The following is a 23,841-nucleotide window of genomic DNA, read 5'->3' as shown; positions in this document are numbered from 1 at the left end:
CTTCTTATAACCTCCTGTACAACTGTGAAGGAACTGGTCTATAAAGAAACTCCACATCTCCACTTTTAATTATATAAAGAAAATAGTATGACTGTCACAGAAAATGAGTATAGAAAAAGCCACAATCCTGAGCGTTTGCTAGAAGCTCAATCAATACTTAATATATCAGGTCTGCTTTCAAAATGTTATTTCATTGTATATTCACCACAGTTGCTGGGTATGGGCCAAAAATCATTTAGGACACAAAGAAAATTTTGCAAAGGTTTTAGTATTTATTAAAATTAGGATAACTGCTGTGTTTGCTTTGTAGGATAAGTTTAAGTAAAAAATAAGGTTTCATTTCCAGGATATTGAACTAAAAATAAGTTTAACATAATGAATTATTTATATATGCAAGACAATAAATATTTGCTGAATGAAACTATGGATGCTAAAAATGAAAAAAAAAAAACTTTTACTAAAGATAGAGTACATGAACCAATACACATTTAAAAAATTCTATCAGTACTTAAAAAACAGAACACTCTTTATTAATAAAATCATTGGGATCCAGTGAGAAACATTTCCTCTCAGATTTTTAAAATCAAAGCTCATACAATCCTTGGGCTACAATCTTACCTGAATAAGGAAACAAATGTTTACTAACCTCTAAATCATCATTGTAAAATGAGGACTAATAACTAGCAAGCTAGGCTTTCCCCAAAATGAATGAAGTCGGTATTTGTTTTTGTATTTCAAAGAAACGACAAAAGTTAACTTTTCGTTAGCGACAGACAACACATTTGCAACTGGACCAGTTGTGAGAACCCAATTACAAACCCCAGAACCCAGAAACCTCTGCTCAGTGGTAATTCCAGAGCCAGTCACGGCAGTCACCTTCCCATCGTATGTTATGCCAGTGCCGCATTTTGTTTTCACAGTAAGTAAATTGGTGATAAAAGTTCACAATAATTCATAAAGATAACGATGTTATGAGTGTTAAAACAGTCCAGAGAAAATCCCAGGCTTTTCAAATATCTTTATACAGTGTGAACTGGTCTGTTTTGTACAGCATTAGAGACCCAGTTCATACAATCAGACCCTAGAGTTATACATATTCTTTAAAATTTACTCTAACAATACAAAGCAAACCTAATTTTAGGGAGAAAAATTAATAGTTTCATAACTACCACAATGCATAAAGATGAAACCAAAGGTACCAGAAGCTCTGTATAATTATCCAATAAGAAAACAGTTGTTGAGCCTTCTAACTTTTCAGATTTTTTACGAATCAGAAATTAAACCTTTGTTGTATATTTTGTTCTAAAATTCAGAATAATAATGCCAATCCTTAATTATATTGGTGATTCTTTTTAAAATTTTTATTTTTTAAGTCATTTAAAATTTTTCAATTATAGTTGACATACAATATTATATTAGTTTCAGGTGTACACCCCAATGATGAGACATTATATAATTTCCCAATAAATCTCGTACCCATCTGACATCATACATAGTTATTAGAACATTGACTTTATTCCCTATGCTGTACTTTACAATCCTATGATCATTATGTAACTACCAATTTGTATTTCTTAAACCTTTCACCTTTTTCACCCATTCTCCTCAACCCCCTCCCATTGGGTAACCATCAAAATGTTCTCTTTATCTATGAGTCTGTTTCTATTCTGCTGGTTCATTTTGATTTTTAGATTCAATTATTGACAGATATATATTATTGCCATTTATTGTTCATATGTTTAGTCTTTTTTTTCTTTCCCTTCTCAAGATCCTTTAACAACATTTCATGTAATACTAGTTTGGTGGTGATGAACTCCTTTGGCTTTTTCTTGCCTGGGAAGCCAAGACAAGATTCTAAATGATAGCTTTGCTGGGTATTTCTTGCCACTCCCTTCTGGCCGGCAAAGTTTATGTTGAAAAATCAGGTGACGGTCTTATGGAAGCTCTCTTGTAGTTAACTGCTTTTTTCTTGCTTTTAAGTCTCTATCTTTAACCTTTTGCATTTTAATTATGATGTGTTTGGTGTGGGTTTCTTTAGATTCATCCTTCTTGGGACTCTCTGCACTTCCCGGATTTGTATTTCTATTTTCTTCGCCAAGTTAGACAAGTTTTGTCATTATTTTCTCAAATAGGTTTTTAATTTCTTGCTCTCTCTCTCTCTCTTCCCTTTGGCACCCCCAATGCAAATGTTGATACACTTGAAGTTGTCCCAGATGCTCTTTACACTATCCTCATTATTTTGGATTCTTTTTTCTTGTTGCTGTTTTTTCTTTTTTTGCTTCCTTATAGTCCAAATTGTTGATTTGATTCTTGGCTTCACCTACTCTACTCTTGATTCCCTGTAGTCATTTCAGTTAGTGGATCCTTCATGTGTGACTGGTTCTTTTTTACGGCTTCCATGCCCTTTTTTATGCTGTTGCAGATCTCAGTGAGTTCATTGAGCACCCTTAGAACTAGTGTTTTGAACTCTGCATCTAGCAGATTGCTTGTCTCCATTTTGTTTAGTGTTTTTCTGGAGTTTTGTTCTGTTCCATTCATTTGGGACGTTTTTTGGTCTCATTTCAGCAGCCTCCTTGTGTTTGTTTCTATGTATTAGATGGAGCTTCTACATCTCCCGGGCTTGGTAGAGTGGACTTGTGGAGAAGGTGTCCTGTAGGGCCCAGTGGTGCCCTCCTCCCCCACTGTAGACTGTGTACACCCTCCTATTGCAATTGAGCCTTGATTGCTGTTAGTACAGCAAGGGGAGGAATTTATCCTCAGGCCAATCAGCTGCAAGAACTGGCTGTGACCATGGCGGGGGATCAGATATAGGGGCTTACACCATAGAGCAGGACTTACTTCAGCAGGGATCTGGGGCCCACTGAGCCCACTCCTTGTGTTGCTTATGGAGGTGGTTGGGTGGTGCTTCGACCTGGTGTGAAGCTGTCCACCAGGTGCAATGGCTCTGGAGCCTTCCAGGAGGTACAGGCCAAGGTCAGCTACCACCTGTGTTCTGCCTGGGGCCTCCTGGCATGGGTATGAGCTACACATTGATCTGCAGATGGCTGTTACTTGTGCTGGGCTTGGAGGGCCCAGATGAGGCCAAGCTATGAACCAAGACCAACTGCCACTAGTGCTTGGCCTGGGGATACTTAGTGAGACGTAAGTAAATGCTGCTTATTTGAGAGATTTTAGGAAAATCTGAAGCATGAGCCAAGACAGGCCATTTGTATAGAAGAGCGTGGGTGGGTCTGAAAGTTGGGTGAGGTGGGTCTCAGGGAATCACCAGGGTGGGGCAAACAGTGATAACAAGGCTGATGGAGATTCAGATATGGCACGGCCTGCTGGCTCTGTAAGGGGGATAGACTCAGCAAAGGAACGATGGCCTCTGCCAACACTTCTATCTGGTAGAAAGCCACCCCTCCAGACCTCACCCTGATGTCAGACAATTCAGTTCCTCCCCATTATGTCCCTGGTGCCTTTTGAGCTGCTGCCCTAGTCAGAGGGACTAGTCCGGGTAAGTCCACGCACAGGCCCTTTAACAGGAACTGCCTGGGACTCCAGAAGCCCTCCATCTCACTCAGTTGCAATCCCAGCTGGTTTTTACAACCAGAAATTATGGGGACTTCCCTTCCTGGCACTGGAGCCTTGGGCTAGGGGACCTGGTGTGGGGCAAGACCGCTCACTCCACAGTGCGGACCTCCACAGTCAAGTATCCCTCCCAACTTTTATCCACATGTGGGTGAGACCAGCCCATTCAGTGTCTCTGCTTCTCCTACCAGTCTCGATGTGGCATCTTCTGTATATTCTTGGTTGTAAAACTTCCGTTCATCTAGATTTCAGGAGGTTCTGAGTGATGGTTGTTGTGTAGTTTAGTTGTAATTTTGATGCGGTTGTGGGAGGGTGCAAGTACCGCACTTATCTATGATGCCACCTTGACCAGAAGCCTGTACTGATTTTTCAAATTGTCCTTCCTATTTATGCTTATGTTACTGACTTGTTGAAATGACGAAAAAGTTCAGAGATCAAGAAAGCACAAACTTTCTTAGCAGGCTGACCAACAAAATAAACCTTTGCCAGACCCTAAAGTTGGGAAATTTCACGGACTCCAAAGCTGAACTAGGACACGTGAGAAAGACAGCTTTCTCTAAGGTCCACTATTCACTTATTCTTTCTGTTCAGCCTTTTGTCCAAAGGGGGTCTGAGAGCATCTGCTCTCCTGTTCCGCCTGATCATTTTTATGTAAAAGCTAAGTGCACTTTTATTGGTTTGTTTGGAGACCAGGTAACCCAGGTAAAAATTAGCACAGTTTCTGGAGAACTTTAATATTCCTGGACTCCTGACTTACCTTTGCTGAGGGTCATACCCAAATAGAACACCCTAGAGAGTGGAGGCACCTGGCATGAGCCATTTCTTGTTGTAGGACTACTTAGCAGGGAGAAAGGGGACAGGTCAGTGACCAAGTGTCGTGAAATGGATTCAAGCCCAAAGACGTTTTGACTTCTCAATGGAGACCCCCGCCTCCTACCAATTATTGTGGCGCAGTCCAGCCTTGTCCCCTGAGGTGCTGGGTGGGTGCTGAGGCCCTCTCAGGTGTGCGAGGCCCGGCCAGGGCTTGTGGCGGCTGAACCTTAGTGCAGCTTGTTGTGCACGGGGTAGAGTAAGGTCATGTGTTCTGCCCCCTTGAAAGGCAACTTCTCATTGGAATAATAGTGTACCACTTCAGGGATGCTGTCGAAGACGGCGCTGGTCTGGTTCAGTGTGTACTTGTTGTCTTTGGTCTGAGCCACTATGATGTGGACACACCCTTGACTAGTCCTGGAACAAAACAAATCAAGGAGGAGACATGAATGAGCGAGCAAGGGGACCCCTCCTCACTGCAAATAACCCCGGTCAGATTCACAGGTGGACAGGCTCTCATTCATGCCCGCAACTGTCATAAACAAACACAGCCCTCAATGAACGTGTCCTTGAGTTTTTATCCTTAGTGCACACAAGTCACCAGGCACCAGACAAAAACAAACAAACAAACAAACAAACAAACAAACAAACACAAACGTCCAGTCCCCCTGGTCCTCGAATTGCCAAACTAGTGTGCTTAAGCCCAAGTATGAGACCACTAAGGTGAAGTTTAAACTCACATTCTTCATCATGGCTAAAAGGACATGTATAAGGTCTCCTCCTTCTTTCCTCCCCAAAGAATACATCATCATCATCAACAACAACAATAATAATCTGTTTCCTCCCCCCGCCCCCACCCCCACCTCCATCTCAATCTGGAAAGACTGCTCCTGGCTGTATCTAATGACAGCTGGCACTGACGGCTCAAAGATCTAATCCGCGAGCACCAGTTTCAGGAACAGCAAAGCTATTCCTGGTATTGTATATCTGGTGGCCTATCCCGTTTTCTGAGCCATATTGCTCCAACACCCTCCCGCCCCAGCCTCTTTCCCCCTCCAGCCTGATTGTTTCAGCTGCAGGGGCTCAGCTTCCGCAGGAAGGAAATGCTGTTCGGTGCTTGACAATGATCCTCCAATATAGCACCACTGAACTCGCGGAGCAATGAGAATTTCCATGATTCCAGCTCCACCGGGCCTACCAGGCAAAAATGAACGTTCTGTGTAGAGTCAGCCAGGGGAGGAATAGCGAGTCAGCGTTTCCTTCTCCGCTAGAAGAAGCTGGTATCAAAACGGCACTTGGCATTTGAACAATCAAGGGATCTGATTTATTAAAGTCCCAAAGCACTAGGGAACGAAAGAAAAATGACTGAATTATCCTGTCAGATAGTATTCTTTTTATCAGGAGTTATTTCTCTGGTGAGAGGACCTACTTTAGGTTGGGTGATGTAAGGTACACACTGACTAATGGACAATGACAACGACATAGGACCCTCATTATCATAAGAGATATTGAGGCATTCTAATTAGAGCATTTCATATTCTGTCGTCCAAGCAAACGCATTTTACTATGTGGCAATACATGCCCCGGTGGGACTACCTTGAAATGATATATTTTTTTTGTCTGGTCATCTACCCATGATAGGAAAGACAGTCAACCCCCGCGCCCTCCCCCACCCGCCCCATCCAAATGGGAGGGCCCATGAGGCTGCCACACTTACTTTAGTGCAATGGAGTACCTACTGGTCCCTGACTCACTATTTCGAACCAGGTAACCAGCTTCTTTGCAGGGTTGGAGTCGACTCTCAGCCTCAGCACGGGTGATGGCACCATGATACCAACTGAAAAACGGGGTGGGGGTGGGGGGAGACACCACGGGCATCAAAACAGAAATCCAGGCAGGGCCTCACTCCTAAAGCGTTGTTTGAAATGCACTTCTGGCAGGAGCTCCACAGCCTGAACTAGATCCCGATTCACACTGAGAGCGGACACGATGCAGCTCTGGGTAATCCTGGATCACAAAACCCACCAATCACATGAGAGGGAGCTACCAGGGCGGTGTCCTCATCCATCCAGGAGAAGGAAATTTAAAATCAGGCTCCCGGAGTGATCTCTTAGAGGTTTCTCTCTTTAAAAAATAATCTGAATGATGTAATATTTAAGGTTCTATCATGCTTATTTGAAAACAATATTGCAATCATCAAAGAACTTGGAGCATCCAAGAATGTTTATGTGTTGTGTGTAAACATTAAATAGTTTAATAAACATGTACACTGATGCTTTTTCATGTAAAAGCATTAATAGTCTTTGTGATGAATACAAAGAAAATCCTTAAAATATGAATTTTTGTTTATCTTTATAGGTCATTTATGTTTGTAAGTGGGTTAAAGAAGCAAAGCTTCCATTAGGACCCCTTTTTTAATTTGTTTTGTTTTTTTTTGTTAATCCTCACCTGTTTTTTCCATTTATTTTTAGAGAGAGTGGGAGAGAAGGAGGGAGGAAGGGAGGGAGGGAGGGAGAAATATTGATGTAAGAGAGACACATCAATTGGTTGCCTTTGCACGAGCCCCAACTGGGGCCAGAATCGAACTTGTAACCCAGGTTTGTGCCCTTGACCGAGAATCAAACTCGTAACCCTTCAGTGTGCAGGCTGACACTCTAACCACTGAGCACACTGGCGAGGGCAGGACCCCCTTTTTTATTGTTAAAATAAAGATTTAAGCATTCTGTCAGGGTGGGTACATAGAAAAAATACATAATCATATACTGTATGTATCCTGGAAAATTATAATAACAATAGCTAATGGTTATTCAACTTGTTCTGTGTGCGAGGTAACCACTAAGCTTACATGTATTATCTTGTTTTGTCCTTGCTCTGACCCTGTGAGGTAGTAGTATCTCATTTTACAGGTGAAGAAACTGAAGCGCAGGTAATATTAGGTAGCTTGCTCAAGGCCACAACAAAAAAGTCAGACTCAAGCTGAGTTCTGTCTGACTCCAAAATATATTGTTCTTAACTGCTGCACATAATTCCCTGCCATTGATGCATATTCTAAGAATTGGTATTGAGGAGCTTAATGGGTAACACATTTTTCTGTATTCTCTTGTACCTGTTTATATAATGTCATGGTGGTTATGTGACATTTTTCTTTGGATAATAGATTACACGTACATACACCCACCGGGAATGAGGGAGGTCTGAAGAGATCTATAATGTAGGCCTTCATTGATGTTTCATATTCATTATATTAGTACCATGTATAGTATTAAGTCAGATAAATTTCCAGTAATAGAAAATAAACTAATAGCTTTCATAATTTTTAATTGTCAAAACACAAAGGAAAAATTTTACAGCTAATCTTGGCGGTAATCTAAAGCTATATTAAATTTTTTCAAAATTCAAAATTCAAAAAAAAAAAAAAAATCAGGCTCCCGGGATGCAGTAACTTTCCATTCCGTACCAGTGCCCTGGGCTTTGAAAGTGGGTTTTCATTAATGAGCCCCCCCCAGACAGGTCCTCATGAGCCATAATAACCATGTAAAATGGGCCAGCGTGCTCCCTCCACCCCCAGGCTATGAATGAGCTACCGGCAGCCGGTGATGCGGCTGGGCAGGGGACTCACGGCTGCTTCTCCAGCGGCAGGGCCGGGTCCACGCGCTCCCCCTCGCCGTGGTCAGACAGCGCCGGCTTCAAGATCTTCTGGGTCCAGCTCTTCTGCCGGTGGTGCTGCCTCCCGGGCTCCTCCTTCGCGGAAGGTCTCTCAGAGCCTTCAAACTGAACTGGAAGGACGGCTCCACTTAGCATCAGAGGCCACGGAGGTGAACCCACTGTGGACCTCAAAGAGTGAGCCCTCCTGGTCGTTCTCCCTCCCCCGATGCGAGCGAACGCCCTGGGATATCTGATCACACTGGAGCATCCGCACGCAGACAGCTACTTTCTCCGCAAGATACTCATCAGCGTGGAGCAGTTTTAGAACAGGAAAGAAAACCACTTTAATATAGTTCAGCATGTAACGTTAGAAAAAACTCTTCCGCTGTAGTATATTCAGATTAATACACATAGTTACAGGGGAGGATTCCTTGTAAGGGTCTGTATCACTCTATGGAATCAACTGAACAGCTTTTACCACGAAATAATAAAACCTAAAGAAAAATCAATTGCGAAACAGAGTAACTACTGAATGGTGCCTCACAGAGGCCATGACAGGTAGCCCGGCTAGAGGATAATGAGAGAAAATGAGCAGCACTTAGCACAGTGGCAGGTGTCCAATAGAGATGTGTGAACGACAAGACGAAAGGAAAATTCAAACGGACTTGAAGGTTTGCTATCAAATGTATTACCTTCCGTGTCACTCTTTACATTAACTACACTTTCCTTTTTAATTCTCATGCCAGGATATTTTTCCCCTTGATTTTTGGGGAGTGTGGGAAGGAGGGGAGGGGGAGATACAGTGAATGGTTGCCTCCTGCACAGGCCCTAACCGGGGCGGGGGATTGACCTGCAACCCAGGTATGAGCCCTTGACCGGAACTGAACCTGAGATTCAATTGACACTCTAATCACTGAGCCATGCTGGCCAGGGCCATTAACTGCACTTTTAAAAAAATATGTTTTTATTGATTTCAGAGAGGAAGGGAGAGAGAGAGAGAGAGACAGAAACATCAATGATGAGAGAGAATCATTGATTGGCTGCCTCCTGCAAGCCCCACAATGGGATCAAGCCCGCAACCTGGGCATGTGCCCTTGACTGGAATCGAACCTGGGACCCTTCAGTCTGTAGGCTGACGCTCTATCCACTGAGCCACGCTGGCCAGGGCCATTAACTACACTTTTATTTTATTTTTAAAATATATTTTATTGATTTTTTACAGAGAGGAAGGGAGAGGGATAGAGAACTAGAAACATCGATGAGAGAGAAACATCGATCAGCTGCCTCCTGCACACCTCCTACCGGGAATGTGCCCGCAACCCAGGTACATGCCCTTGACCGGAATCGAACCTGGGACCCTTCAGTCCACAGGCCGATGCTCTACCCACTGAGCCAAACCGGTCAAGACTAACTACACTTTTATTTTTTTTTATTATTATTTTTTTAAAACATATTTTATTGACTTTCTACAGAGAGGAAGAGAGAGAGATAGAGTTAGAAACATCGATCAGCTGCCTCCTGGCACATCCCCAGTGACATCCCCCACTGGGGATGTGCCCGCAACCCAGGCACATGCCCTTGACCAGAATCGAACCCGGGACCTCTCAGTCCGCAGGCCGACTCTCTATCCACTGAGCCAAACCGGTTTCGGCAGGACTAACTACACTTTTAATCGCAAACTTGGCTTAGCTGTTGGAGGGAAAAGACATCCCTAGCTTTACAAATCAAAGGCAAAAGAAATTATGTGGTCAGCCAAGTAGAAAAACTGTGTCCCGAGAGAAGCAGGAGGGTGAATTACCTTTAATAACTACTGACAAGCTATCACCTTCCGTGTAAGTTATTTAAAAAACTCATATTTAAAGAACTGATTCCTCTAGGAGGAATTCTGACGAGAGAGAAAAAAAGCTAGCTTCACCCTGCTTTCCAACCTCCTCTACCTGTAATTCACCTGCCCCGGTACTGGCAATTTATAAACAGGGCCTCTGACAGGTGTGAGGAGGAGCTCCAAGGAGAGTGAGGAAAGCTGCTCCCAAGGAGAACGCTTCAGTGGGGATCAGATAAGGTTTCCCAATAGTCACGTAAGGCTTTTCCAGGAGATGTGCAACGGGAGAGAGAGGAAAATAAAGTGCCCGGAAGGATGAAAGAGAATTGCAATAGTAAGGGCTCGTCTTCAGTCCTGGTCTTCCCACCAGGCCCGATTCTTCTTTCCCTACCAAATTCCTCGGAAAGAGACTTGTGCCCTCGCCGGTTTGGCTCGGTGGATAGAGCGGCGGCCTGCGGACTGAAAGGTCCCAGGTTTGATTCCGGTCAAGGGCATGTACCTTGGTTGCGGGCACAGCCCCAGTAGGGGGTGTGCAGGAGGCAGTTGATCGAGTTGCTCTCTCATTGATGTTTCTAACTCTCTATCCCTCTCCCTTCCTCTCTGTAAAAAATCAATAAAATATATATTTTTTTAAAAAGAGACTTGCAATTGAGGAAGTAAAAAACGTGGCATTTGCCCACGGGGTGCAGCTTTCCCAGCGGGGCTGCAAAGAGCGCAGGGACGCGCCCCCCACCTGACAGCGCCCCCCACCTGACAGCGCCCGGACCTGACAGCGCCCCCGCCTGACGGCGCCCCCTACCTGACGGCGCCCTGCCTGACAGCGCCCTCGCCTGACAGCGCCCCCGCCTGACGGCGCCCGGACCTGACAGCGCCCCCGCCTGACGGCGCCCTGCCTGACAGCGCCCTCGCCTGACAGCGCCCCCTACCTGACGGCGCCCCCTACCTGACGGCGCCCTGCCTGACAGCGCCCTCGCCTGACAGCGCCCCCACCTGACGGCGCCCCCTACCTGACGGCGCCCTGCCTGACAGCGCCCCCACCTGACAGCGCCCCGCCTGAGAGCACCCTGACCTGACAGCGCCCGGACCTGACAGCACCCCGACCTGACGGCGCCCCGACCTGACAGCGCCCTCGCCTGACAGCGCCCCCTACCTGACGGCGCCCCCTACCTGACGGCACCCTCACCTGACAGCGCCCGCACGATCTGCTCCTTCTTCCACTCCCAGGGCTGCTCGTACTCAGCCGCCGGCCTCTCGTCGTCCTGCGGCAGCCGGCCGTGGGCGTCGGGGGGCCGCGCCTTCCGCTCGGGGCCCCCCTCGGCCGGCTCGTAGGGCGTGTCGTACAGCTGCGGCGGCTTCCCCAGCAGGTCCTTGGAGCTCCGCCTCCGGGCCAGCGCCTCCGGCTTCGCGCCCGGCTCCCCCGGCTCCCCGGGGCTGTCCAGCAGCTGCAGGGCCTTCACCAGGGGATCTTTGGATCCTCGGCGTCTGATTTCTGAAAAACACGCAGCGCACAGAACACCTTGAGAGAGGAGTGCCGTGGAAGCCTGGAAATTAACCGAGCTGCCTTTCCCCCTCCGGCTGGGCTGTCGGTGTGGGTGTGGTCGAGGGGGCAGAGGCCGCCAGCACTGCTCCTAAGGGCTGCAGGGAGGAGCCTACAACCTCCCGCCAGGAGCCGAGCCAGATCATGGGACCAGGCCGCCAGATCAGGGGTCATGTCTGAAGACAGGTGTGCGCTGGGGGCCACCTGCAGTCTGGGAGAACAGACGTGGCCTCGGGGCAACCTGTTCACACTGTTCCTGACCCCGTGTTGGCTCCCAGTACAATTTACCTGCAGAGTTTTTACTTGTTGTCAGGAGATCATTTTAATAAAAATCAGCAGAGTGTTTACTATATTCAAAGCATTGGGCATTAGACATAGTCTTCTTGACTTGTAGGTGGTTTCAGTTATAACGGGGGAAGCCAGACACATTCACAAATGACACGTTAACAGGCTAACAATTGCAGGATAAATAAAAGAGGTGTCACGGGAAAAAACAAAAACAATGATAAGACAGCTAACATTTATCGATATGTGCTATGCATTCAGCACTATTCCAATCCCGTTATCATTTTCCTAGCCACCCTGTGAGATGGGGACTGGCAGCCCCCCAATATCACAGAAGAGAAAACCGAAGCGCCGAGAGCTTAAGGAAATTGCCCGAACCATTTTAAGTGGCAGAGCCTGGATTCCAAAACAGGAAGCTGGGCTCCAGGAGCCATACTCTTCACCACGGCGTTTGGATGGACTCCAAGTAGAAGAGAAATGGAAGATGAGTTGACTTTGATAGAGAAGGTCATTTCCAGTGGAGGAAGCTGCATGAGTGAAGATATGGCGGTGGGAACCATAAAGGGCTTGTTCCCAGAAAGGGGAGTTGAGAGAGAAGTTCAAAGGACAGAGGCCAGGAGAGGAGAGAGGTAGTGGGAGAAGCAGCCAGAAGAGTAAGCAGGCCTGGGCACCGAAGTGTAGAAAGGCCAGGATGCAATGAAAAATGGTTACACATTTTTTTAAAAAAACAAGTGGTAACAGTTACATTTCTGTTTTGTTGGGAGATAACGCCAACACAGTGTACAGGATGGAATAAGCCAGAATGGTATGGTCTGGACTTCGACAACGAAGACTGGGAAGGAGTGATCAGGTAAGAAATGGATCCAAAAAACCTGATGCAAATCAATCAACCGCCAGCCAACCAGCCAGCCACCGAGGGGAAGAATCAGCAGTATCTGGTGACGGACCAGCGCGGACCCAGAGGCCTTGGCAGGTAGTTAATGTCTCAGGTCTGGACAACCAGAGCTGGGGCCGCAGGCCAACAGAAGCATAGGTGGTTCTTCTAAATGCCCATCAAGGAAGCTTTCCATCTGTCCACTTGGTCATGGTCCAGGAGGACCTTTCTAAACACTAACATCTCATCACTCAACACCCCCTTAGCTCTCACCGGTCTAAGGTACAAACTGCTCAGCACGGCATGGGAGGCCTGCTGGGACAGGTCACGGTCTCCCTCTCCAGTTTCTTCTCTCAACACCACCCTGCCCCATCCCTCTGCAACCCGATTCTTTGTTCCAACCAAATGGAACTTGTGAAATTCCATGAGCACCACACTGCCTGATGCCCACTGGTGTCCAGGGTGATCTTCCAGCCTTTGAAATCTAACCTCGCATCTCCCCCTCCAATTCCCCACCTCTCCCAGGTGCCGTCGCTTGGCCAATCCGCTCTCACCTTGCATTTCTCCCACTGTGTGGGCTGATTTGTTCTTGTGTCTGTATTTCCAATTTGGTGGCGACTGCCAGGGCGGGGACCACCACCATCCTGTTGATTTTTGCAGGACACCCAGTTGTGCTAAATAATAATGGGGTGGATGGGAGGAGAGACAGAGAGGAAGGGGCTCTAGAATCTCCAATAAGGTGACAATACGGACCCGGAGTTCAGCAGGGAGATGGAGGTCAGAGGTATGCGTCAAGGAGGTACTCGCAAATGGATGGTTCTTAGTCCTGGGAGAATGGAGGCCATCACCGCGGAAAGGAGGCGGGTTGAAAAGAGGATCCTCGGAAGGATCTGGGCTTTCTTCAGTGAAGGGTGAATGGAAGACGAGGTGCCAGCAAAGACGACTGAGGAGGAGTGGTCATGTGAGGAGGAAGAGGACCACAAGACTGCAAGGCCATAGGAGGAAAGGAGAATGGGCACGGTGACACTCTATGGCGATGCAGAATTGACTCTATTAGCGAGGAAAGACTTCTTTTTTTGATTGATTTCAGAGAGGAAGGGAGAGAGAGAGAGAGAGAGAGAGAAACATCAGTGATGAGAATCATCCATTGGCTGCCTCCTGCACAACCCCCACTGGAGGGGTCAAGCCTGCAACCTGGTCATGTGCCCTGACCGGGAATCGAACCTGGACCTTCTGGTTCATAGGTCAATGCTCAACCACCGAGCCACGCCGGCCAGGCACCAGGAACAACTTCTTTAACAAGGAAAGGCCAACAGATGAAACGTTCAAGGGAAAAGTTATTCAAATCAGGACTCTAAATTAGAAAGGACAACACTTATTAATAGGGTGAGGTTATAATTCTGCTGGCTAGGGGTCCCTGCCTGCAGTTCACTGGAATCACCTGGGAGTTTTCACACCCACTGAGGCCTGGTTCCCATCAGCAGAGGACCTGATTCAATCGGTCTGGGGTCCGACCTGGGAGTTAGAGGTGCAAAAGCCCCCCCAGGTGATTCTAACGAGAGGCGAAGCCTGAGCAGCACTCCCACACCTCCTGGTCCCCCTGTTTTTCTGCTCTCCAGCGCTCTTGCCATGGCTAGCCCCAAAGAGCAGGGTTCCCCTGTATCGAAAGCCTCCACACCAGACCAGGAGGCTCGACTGTCCCCACCCCCAGGCCAGGAAAGGGGCCTGGGGTTGTCCGAGGTCTCCTGCATCTCCAGTCCAAGCCTCTTGACTTTTAATCCCACAGCTTTTTTTTCTTCGTTGCTTATTCTAGATGGAGTTATGGAAAATAAGAAACAAAAACACACTCTGCTCTCGGTTCAATTAAGATAAGGCTGAAGTTTTTGTTTTTTTTAAAGAAAAGAGAAAACACAAAGGAATTCCTAGGATGGATTTAGAATTTTAAAGTTTCTGATGTAAACCTGTTTGCCCTCAGTTTAGTCTGGCACCAGCTGGGGTAACCTTTCCCAAGGCTCGTGCCTCAATTCTGTCTCAGTTGAGATAAATGGACAAAGAGTTGATTCCAACCTTCAGACAGACGTCATACGCCTAAGAAAATGTCAATACATCTGTGTGAAAGCGACGCACAGCGATTAGAACGTCGAGCTGTTATCACACACGTCTGCGTCTTCACTTGTGAGATGCAGTCCCTGCACTTCTATTTCAGGCAGTCTGTGTGCACAGAGCTCTGGGAAAAACACTGGCAAGCAGGCAACCGGGAATGTTCCTTCCCGCGATGGTCCTGGGATTGGGCAAAATCTGCAAAGTAGTACCATCTTCTCAAACAATGTTTAATTAGGGGAAAAAGAGGGCTTGAGCACAGGGCCCCTCCGCCCGCTCCAGGGGAGTAACCTTCCAGTCCCTTCCAACACCTGGCTGCCCCCGGCCAGAGGCGCCATAGAAACAGAAACAATGGCGGGGCTGCAAGCCGACCCTTCCTGCAGGGAGAATAGCCCCTGACGTGCAGGGCTGGCTCCGAGAGGAAACGAGCCTGAGAAGGAGGAAACGGCGAGAGGAAGCTACGCCCTGGCTTTGCCGATAGAGGCCATTTACATGGCAGACAACAGAATGCGGCCAACGGGCGGCAGATAAACACCCATCTGCAGCTGAAACCCAGGCCTGACCTGCACCAGCTCGCAAGGTGGCGTGGAACAGAATGTGGGCTGACATCTTCCCTTCCCAACGCCGGCTCTACAGAAGTAGGCCACTTACATTTAAAAGCATAGCAGGCGACTAAGACTTCCTTTTACCAAGTTAATTGTAGGGACATGTTATTCCTCCAATTGTCCGGAATTTTCTTTGAAAATGGAAGCCTCTGGAGCAGTGGTTCTCAACCTTCTGGCCCTTTAAATGCAGTTCCTCATGTGGTGACCCAGCCATAACATTATTTTCGTTGCTACTTCATCACTGTCATGTTGCTACTGTTATGAATCGTAATGTAAATATCTGATATGCAGGATGGTCTTAGGCAACCCCTCCGCGAAAGGTTGAGAACCGCTGCTCTGGAGTGTCTAAAGAATGGCTGTATTCATTGTGTATGCATGCACTAGCCTGTTATACCCCGTATCTCAGTGAAGCCTCATAATGGAGTCAGAGAAGTGTTATCCCATTTTCACAGGTGGATAAACTGAGGCTGTGCAGCAGTCAACGGGAGCCATTTAGCACTGACTCCAGAGCTTTCTCTATCATTCCTTACTTTAAGCCCCAAAGATCTCATGTAAAACATGAGTTACGATTTCTATAATGCACCTTTCCCCCCAATTCATTTCATAATTTAGCCTGTGCCAGCCTAAACTTAGAGCCTCATAAAGCTCTTATTTCCTCACAGAATCAGAAAAAGGGTTCCCTCCTGCACGAAATCAAACCTGACACCCACACCAACCGAGCCACACTGGCCAGGGCTGGCAGGTAACATGTGTACTTACATCTTTTATCAGTGCTCGAGCTTTTGATTTAAAATTACTTTAACATTTTCTGAACAAAAGCAGATGTAACTCAGAAGCCCTGAATTTTAAGTTTAACAAGGAAAATAGAGACAAATTATATAAATAAAAAATAGTCTTCTGTTTTTCATTTTTAACTATGGTTAAATTTTTAAATGGAGACCTGAACAATGAGATTCTCCTTTAGATTTCACTACTTAAACAAACCAACAAAACCATTTGGAGGCAAAAATACACATTTTAAACCACCTGCGACTGCAGCTCCGTAACAAAAACCAATGGTTGCTAAGGGACCTGGTGACGCCACTCTGACGCTGCATAATTTGGACAAGTTATCGAATCTTTCCGAACCTTGGTTTCCTCAACTGTGACACAGAGACTTCTAACACCCACTTCTTAGGGTTGTAGGAGTTAGTGAGGCAATGTAGCAAGCTTGGCACCTGGCAAGCACGCAACTTGTGTGATACCAGCTGCGGGAGGAATTTTTTTTATTTCTTTATTTTTATTTTTTACAGAGAGGAAGGGAGAGGGATAGAGAGTTAGAAACATCGATGAGAGAGAAACATCAATCAGCTGCCTCCTGCACACCCCCTACTGGGGATGTGCCCACAACCAAGGTACATGCCCTTGACCGGAATCGAACATGGGACCCTTGAGTCCACAGGCTGATGCTCTATTCACTGAGCCAAATCGGTTAGGGCAGGAATGTTTTTTTAAATCCTCACCTGAGCATAGTTTTTCCATTGATTATTATTATTATTTTTTTTAAAGAGACTGGCGGGGAGTGAGGAGGCGGGTAGAGAGAGAGAGAGAAAGAAACATCGATGTGAGAGAGACACATCGATTGGTTGCCTCCCACATGCGCTCCCATGGGGCAGGATCAAGCCTGCTACCGAAATACATACCCTTGACCAGGAATAGAACCTGCGACCCTTAGGTCCACAGCTGACGCTCTTACCACTGTGCAACCGGCCAGGGCTGTGGAAGGACTTTTTTTTTTTTTTTAAATATATTTCATTGATTTTTCACAGAGAGGAAGGGAGAGAGACAGAGAGCTAGAAACATCGATGAGAGAGAAACATCGATCAGCTGCCTCCTGCACATCCCCCACTGGGGACGTGCCCGCAACCCAGGCACATGCCCTTGACTGGAATCGAACCTGGGACCCTTGAGTCCGCAAGTGGAAGGACTTCTGACACTGAATGATAGCTGTCTTAGGGAGCTTGTAAAGACCCTTTCAATGCTGAAGTTTTAATTTGGTGGCCAAACCCCATAATGCTAAACGATATAGAATATTTCTACCAAATATTTAGCTGCAATGATTCTGCTAATTTAGCAGCACAACGAAGAAGTTTGTACTATTACTGCCTCATATTCATAGTCATATCTTTTTATGAGCAATCCTCTGAATAAATATAAGCAAGAATTTATTCATAGATTGATACAGCCTTAGCCTTTAAAAGTTAAGAGCGAAGTCTTGGCAGGGGTCCAGGGAGCCTGGGTCCCAGGGGTCTGGCCTCAGGAAAAGTACTAAATGCCTCTTAATGTGTTTCTTCCTCTGTTCCCTGAGGCAGATGATGATTCGAATTCTCCGCCTCCTGGCACTCACCACACTTTTCAATGGCATATTTTCTTCTGCATGGGTGTTAGGTCTGTCAGCCCCTGGGGCTGTGAGGTCCGCAAGGACAAGGGTCAGTGGGTCTTGTTCCCTGTATGCCCAGATCCCAGCACGGGGCCTGGCACACGGTAGAGAAATATTGGTTGGCTGTTATAACATCACATTAGGAGCAGTGTTCTATACACCCAAGGTACTGTTAAAATCAGACATGTTGTTTCCACTTCACAGTCATTAAAAAGGCAGGTCAGAGGCTGGGCGCTCCACAGTGAAACCATTCATTAGTATTATCTCCTTCTGCTACCAAAATGCAGAAACAAACTAAAAAGAAATCCCTAACGTTCCCCAAGAAATATGGGACGTTTCTGAACTTGGACTTGACAACAAATCACACAAGGAACAAACTGAACAAAAAAGGTAAAAGGTTTTTTTAAAAGAAAACAACACCAGGCAGCAAATCTTTTATTCCCAGCTTCCGATAAACTCACTTCCTGTTATTCTGCCCAGCTGTGTAACCTACGGGTAGAATAAGAGGTATACTCTCTACACTGACTGAGAAAGTGCTTTTTGATATATGTTTTAGGTGAAGAAAGTTTAAAATTCATCAATATATATTTTTGAAAAAGCACAGAAAAGGTCAAATAATTTTTAAAAGTAATTTAAATTTTTGATAGACTTGAATTTAGTCTCCAACCGAATGTATTAATTTCCCATTCCTAAATGAATTCATTCACATAAACGACTTAACACACGAGCCTGGAATGCACAGATGCTTACATATTTAATGCTAGCTATTATTATTATATTTATTCATGTTGGACGACTTTGACTTTTCACTATAACCCTCTCTGTGAGTGAATGGAAAGATGCCTTACTGATGGATAAGATTTAAGTGCTTTTGCATGCAGCACTTCGTATTTCTTGGGGCAACCTGGTACAGGAAGCAGACGACCCCATCTGGAGTGGGAAGATCCGAGTTCTAATTTCTGCTCTGTCACTTACAAAGTCTTGGGAGCTTAGGCAAGTCAGAATCTCCTGGATCCTGCATCAGGGGGATGGTACTGGAGTTTTGTGGGGATTACATGGAGAACAAAAGATATGCTCATTTTTAAAAAGCACAGCACTTTCCCTCTGATCAGTGTGGCCCCACGAATACACAGCAGGGCTAGCATAGACACACTGCTTATTCCAGTCCAAGAGAAAGGAGTAAAACCCAAAAGACAAAGGAAGGTGAATAAAAAGGAAACATTTTTTTCTTAGACTATCTTTTTCCTCAATTTTATGTGAAAGTAAATCTTTCCCCCTATTTCTTCCGAGCCTCCGATATTTTTTAAAACTCTGACTAACTTCGTTTTCACTTCCTTTCATTCACAGATTTCATGAGAGGTCACAGTCCAGTGACCTTCAGGGTCACAGCCTGGCCGGGGTACACCCTCCCCGGGCCCGGCCTTATCTCTGCAAGCAGAGCGCAGGAAACAGCAGTGCCTTCCTGTGGCAGCTCGTTTGCATGGGGAGCCTGTCTTGGCCCTTCCAGGGGGAGCTTAGAGCACCCCCTCTTCTGCCCCCAGTTGCGTTCGTTACCCTCTGCTCAACTCCTCCCAGGCTTTGCTTGTGGAGCCCGAGTTGGACAGCTTTTCAATCTGCTTTTACACAGACGAGACCGTCTCCTGTGTGACCAACTATTCAGGCACCAAACACGACACTCAAACCAGGCTCCTTGGAGTCCGCACTCGGAAACTTCCTTTCTCATGACGGATGAAAGTGTGTGGAAGGGAAATTAGGCGAGTAAATAGCTTACTCTAAAGTTCACAAATAAAACGAAATCATTAGTAAATATATCTTTTTAAAGTACTGTTTACACCAGTTTAAGGGATTTGTGAATAAAAGGGAAAAGTTTGATACCAAAAGTGACAGGGGGATTGGACTGCTCAGCTCCTAAGTTGGAGTGGTTCCAAGTTGAGAAGTTACAAGGTTGTCAACTGGTTTCAGGGGGTTTGCCTTGAGTGGCGTGGCTCATGCCAGTGGCTGGGAATCAGGCCTTAGTGATTAAGCATTTTGCTCCAATGTTGTAGAGCTTGTGGCGAAACCAATGTTCTGTAATACGGAGGACACCGTCACTTTGTACCTTTTGACAACTTAAAATCCCTTAAGGATGTATTCGTCTCTTGGTGCAGATTTATGAGTCCCAAGACAGATGTTAGAGCTCTGAAAGTGGTCAGTCTTAACACTGAAGATCACATTCTGAGCAGATCTGCAAACTCACTATGAAAGAGTGTCATTTTACACAGGATTAGGAAAACTTTAAAGACCCCTTAAATTCTAGAACGGAAGGATGCAAACTATACAGGAAGGTAACTAGATATTTGACTTTCGTGTTTTTGTTGTTGGTAAACCTCATCTGAGGGTATTTTTCCCATTGCTTTTTCTGAGAGCGTGGGAGGGAGGGAGAGAGGGGTAGAGTGGGGGAGGGCAAGAGAGAGAAGCGTGGATGTGAGAGAGCCACATCGACTGGCTGCCTCCTGCAGGCAGCCCCATCTGGGGCCAGGAGCAAAGCCACCGTCCAGGTATGTGCCTTGACCGGGAATCGAACCCTTTGGCGCACGGACTGACACCGACAACTGAGCCACACCGGCCAGGGCTTGACTTTAGTTTTGAGTCTAATTTCTGTACCTTCCACTCAGCATGACCTGGTTAAATGGCTTCATTCCTCTTCCCTAAACAGAGTGTGGTTACTCTTTTACACACTCCAAGCGAGTGTGCGAGGTCTGCCCCCACTGAGCAGCTCCCGGTCACGAACCTGTTATCATCTGCTGTGCGTCATAGGGTTCCATGTAGCCGTCGTTCTCGCCTACTCTCTCCGCATCCCGCTGACCTTTTGTCCGTTTGGCATCATACGGGTCAGCATAGTCTTCTAAAATGATGACCTGTAAAAGAAGCAGAGAGGAGAGCCGCTAAGGATTATCATACGCCAGAATGGCGGTGGCGGCAAAGTGTCTACTGACAATCTGCTGATCTGAAAAGACATCGAAATCTCCAGTTCTGGGTAGCTTTTGCACTTGATCGTGTTATCCACCGAGCTGCACAAACATCTGATTTTTTTTGTAGTATAACTGGTTGTCAGCAATTCATCTAAACTCCGCTGATCCCCACGACTCTTTTCACCTCCTTTTCTTTCCCTAAGCAATAGAGCATTTATTTGCTGGGTTCAAGGGTGGCAGGGGTGGGGTCTTATAGAGCATAAAAACATGCTGGCCTACCACCTTCCCCATGATCTGGTCTTTTTAATGCCAGCAAAATGAGCAAATCACGGTCAGTCAGTCAATCACCCAGGCACTGCTGCATGTCCGCGAGCACTGGCTAGGGAATCAACGTAAGACCAAGACCTGCTTCTTGTCTTTCAAGGAATTTGTAACAGCTCTAAAGGGACAGGCTTTATAATAAGAAATAGGTCAGAACTAAACACCATTGTGGGCGTTCTAGGTTCGATGATTCACAGGCAGACTTGTCCTCAGAGGCTGCAATCAGATAGAGTTTTGATCAGTGTTTGTGTCAGAAAGCACCTATTCCTCTGAAAATACAAAGGGGCTTGCAAAGGTGGTGTGTGTGCAACAGTTCTGCTCCGCAGCAGCTGTGTGACAGGCAATGTGGGAGGTCACGTAAGAAGCCCCTTCCCTGGGAAGAAGCCTGCCCCACAATCTTTGATTACGTTCTCCAAAGAGTTCACGGAGAAGCACCACTGGAGCTGGGGGGAAGAGCGGACGGCGATAGATACACAGCGAGAAGCGAGGAGGAGAGGACGCCTGCGTAGGAGCCCTCCGCCTGGGAGGAGACGGCCTGAGAAACTCCGACATCTAGAAGTGATGACACGAAAACACACAGGCAACCGCTGCTGGGGACGCGGATTAACCACTCCTCCCTCCCTGACTGTACGCTTCTGACTGCCCACCATGTGAACTACATCCCCGAAGCACAGCGGGGACCAGGAAGTGTGACACGCAGCCCAGGGCTGCAAGGTGCATCCGATCTAGTCAGTCAGGTAGACCACTCCTATTCGGACCAGCGGGGGCCTTGGCAGTGCCCGGTGCCTGGCGCAAGGTAGGCATGCTGCACATACTTGTGCAAAGAATGAATGGAGGAATGGATGGAAGGACCCAAGGCAGACACGCGTGGTCTGCTCCTCCGGCTCCGGACTCCATTCAGCTGGGCAGCATGTTTGAAGCCGGGGCCAGAGAAAATTTAAGTTCCCACGGCAGAAAGCGATCATCCGGGCTGGAGTCCGAAAGGCCCTGTGAGCGCTTCTCTCCCCCCACTTCACACAGAAGAGTGAATTTAAAACCAACACCCAACTCATCTCTGTAAAAAACTGAGCGAGCCTCTTTACTAGTTCCCCGCATCTGTCATTTCCTGGAGAAACGTGTTCTTTGTTCCATTCCCTACCCCCTGCAGAGCCCTGTGCCCCCTCTCCTCTCTGGCTGCTGCACAGCCAATGGTCATGGGCTGAATGGAAGGGCTGTAAGGTGGGGAGCTGGTAAGCTTGGAGAAACCCTTTCTGAGGTGGGGCTTCCAATCTGGGAGGTGGGCTGGGCTGGGCTGGGCAACCCCTCTCTGGACCTTTGAAAACCATGCTTACAAGTTTGGAGGTCACCATTCCTGATGCACAAGAGATTCGAATTAACGCTAGACACAGTCTAGCTCTGCAACCCTCCCTGGATCCCAAAATGAAAATAGACCACCACCGATAAGGGGGCCAAACTGAACAAAGCAGGGGCGTTTCATTCCATTCCTCATCTACGCTGCGAACAAAACTAAACGCAGGGCACATTTCTGCAAAGCTCCCCATCCCTAGAAGGAGGATTTTTTCCCCCCAAGATGAAAACACGAATGGTTTAGAACGGTCACCTAGAAGTCACCAAATGCTAGACGGGGAAACACACCCTTCCCGTCTCTGAAACAGAAGGAACTCTATCTGGGGGTTCGCAGGGCCGCTGTCCTCTCCCACGGGGAGAGGTGGCCCAGGGGGGACTGGACTCCTACCGTGTCTTGCTGCTTAATAGTCTTGCCCTTGTCCAGCTCGGGGCCCAGGGAGGACGGGGATGAGGACGCGGAGGAAGAGCTGCTGGTGCTGCTGGTGCTGCTGCTGCTGCCGCCGGGGTAGCTGCCCTTCCCATTCTTCTCCTGAGTGTCCACCTTGATGAGCCTGTTGATGTAGGTGCTGCAGCCTGAGCTCCTGGCGGCGCCCCGGTGCGGCTCCTCGTCGGCGGTCCGGGAGTTCTTGCGGCTCTTGCCCGCGGCGGCCTGGATCAGCCCCTGCAGGCTCTCGCGGGACAGCCGGCTGTCCTTGGGGGGAGCCAGGCCGGCCCTGCCGCCCCCCGGCTCGGCCACCGAGTTCTTGCGGCCCTTGCCCGCCGTGGGGGCCGCGCCGCCCGCCTCGGAGTTCTTGCGGGGCTTGCCGCCGCCGCCGCCGGGCCTGGCCCGCTCGGACACGGTCTTCAGGTTCAGGGGGAACTCCTTGAACCACTTGGCCGCCATGAGGGGGGCCTGGCCGGCGCGGCGCAGGAGCGTCGTGGCCGCGGAGCAGGTGAGCGAGCAGGCCGAGCGCACACACGGGGAGGCTGCAGGCGCCGGGGGCCACCGCATTCCCCGGGGCGGAGGCCGGAGCCGCGGGAGGCCCTGCGACGGCTGCTCCGCGCGCTCCGGGCCCGCGGCCGCCCACGCCCGGCAGGGTGGGGCCCTCCGGCCCCGGGCGCCGAGCGGGCGGGCGCGGGCCGCGGCTCCGGACACGGACGGCGACAGGCACGACGCACGGGGCTCCGCCCGGGCTCGTCTTCAGCGCCGTCTCGGCCCGGGGACCCCGCGGCTGTCCGGAGGCGCGGGCGCCGGGGCTCCCCCTGCGTTTTCCGCCGGAGGGGCGAGGTCCGGCCCACGGAAGCCCACACTCCCGGGGACGAGGGGGCACCGAGCGGAGGTGGCGGGAGCGTCCCGGCGCCGCGGCGGACGGCGGACCGACGGTGGGCCGCCCGCCCCCTCCGCGCCCCTCCCCTCCGCGGTGGCGCCACCCAGCCCGCCGCCTCCCGCCCAGATCCGGGGGCGCCGGGGTCGAAGCTTCTGCGGGGGCGGGTCCGGGGGTGCGCGCTCGGGAGGAAGTGGCAGCGGCTGCACGTGCGGGCCGGCCGCGCTCGGGGCTTGGAGCGCCCCCACGTC

The 23,841-nt window shown here is 48.4% G+C and overlaps 2 protein-coding genes across 2 annotated transcripts in view; one reads left to right on the top strand and one right to left on the bottom strand.

Annotated features, from left to right (window-relative positions):
• The window catches only part of IL6R (interleukin 6 receptor), a 73,152-nt gene extending 53,716 nt beyond the window's left edge, over positions 1-19,436 (top strand). Inside the window, exon 10 of the mRNA XM_059673667.1 lies at positions 19,295-19,436. Coding sequence (XP_059529650.1) covers positions 19,295-19,421 — 127 coding nt within the window. The 3' untranslated portion in view covers positions 19,422-19,436. The remainder of the gene's footprint in view (positions 1-19,294) is intronic.
• Positions 1,724-23,683, bottom strand: SHE (Src homology 2 domain containing E). The gene is made up of 6 exons (XM_059673661.1): positions 22,675-23,683; positions 20,438-20,564; positions 11,031-11,336; positions 8,000-8,156; positions 6,098-6,217; positions 1,724-4,797 (listed from the first exon to the last, which is right to left on the bottom strand). The coding sequence occupies exons 1-6, from the start codon at positions 23,275-23,277 to the stop codon at positions 4,611-4,613; spliced, it is 1,500 nt and encodes a 499-aa protein (XP_059529644.1). The 5' UTR covers positions 23,278-23,683; the 3' UTR covers positions 1,724-4,610.
• Positions 23,684-23,841: the final 158 nt, after the last annotated feature.

Source organism: Myotis daubentonii, chromosome 18 (assembly GCF_963259705.1).
Source record: "Myotis daubentonii chromosome 18, mMyoDau2.1, whole genome shotgun sequence".
NCBI lineage: Eukaryota > Metazoa > Chordata > Mammalia > Chiroptera > Vespertilionidae > Myotis > Myotis daubentonii.
The sequence above is the reverse complement of the archived record's forward strand: the minus strand, read 5'-3'. Positions and strand labels throughout refer to the sequence as shown.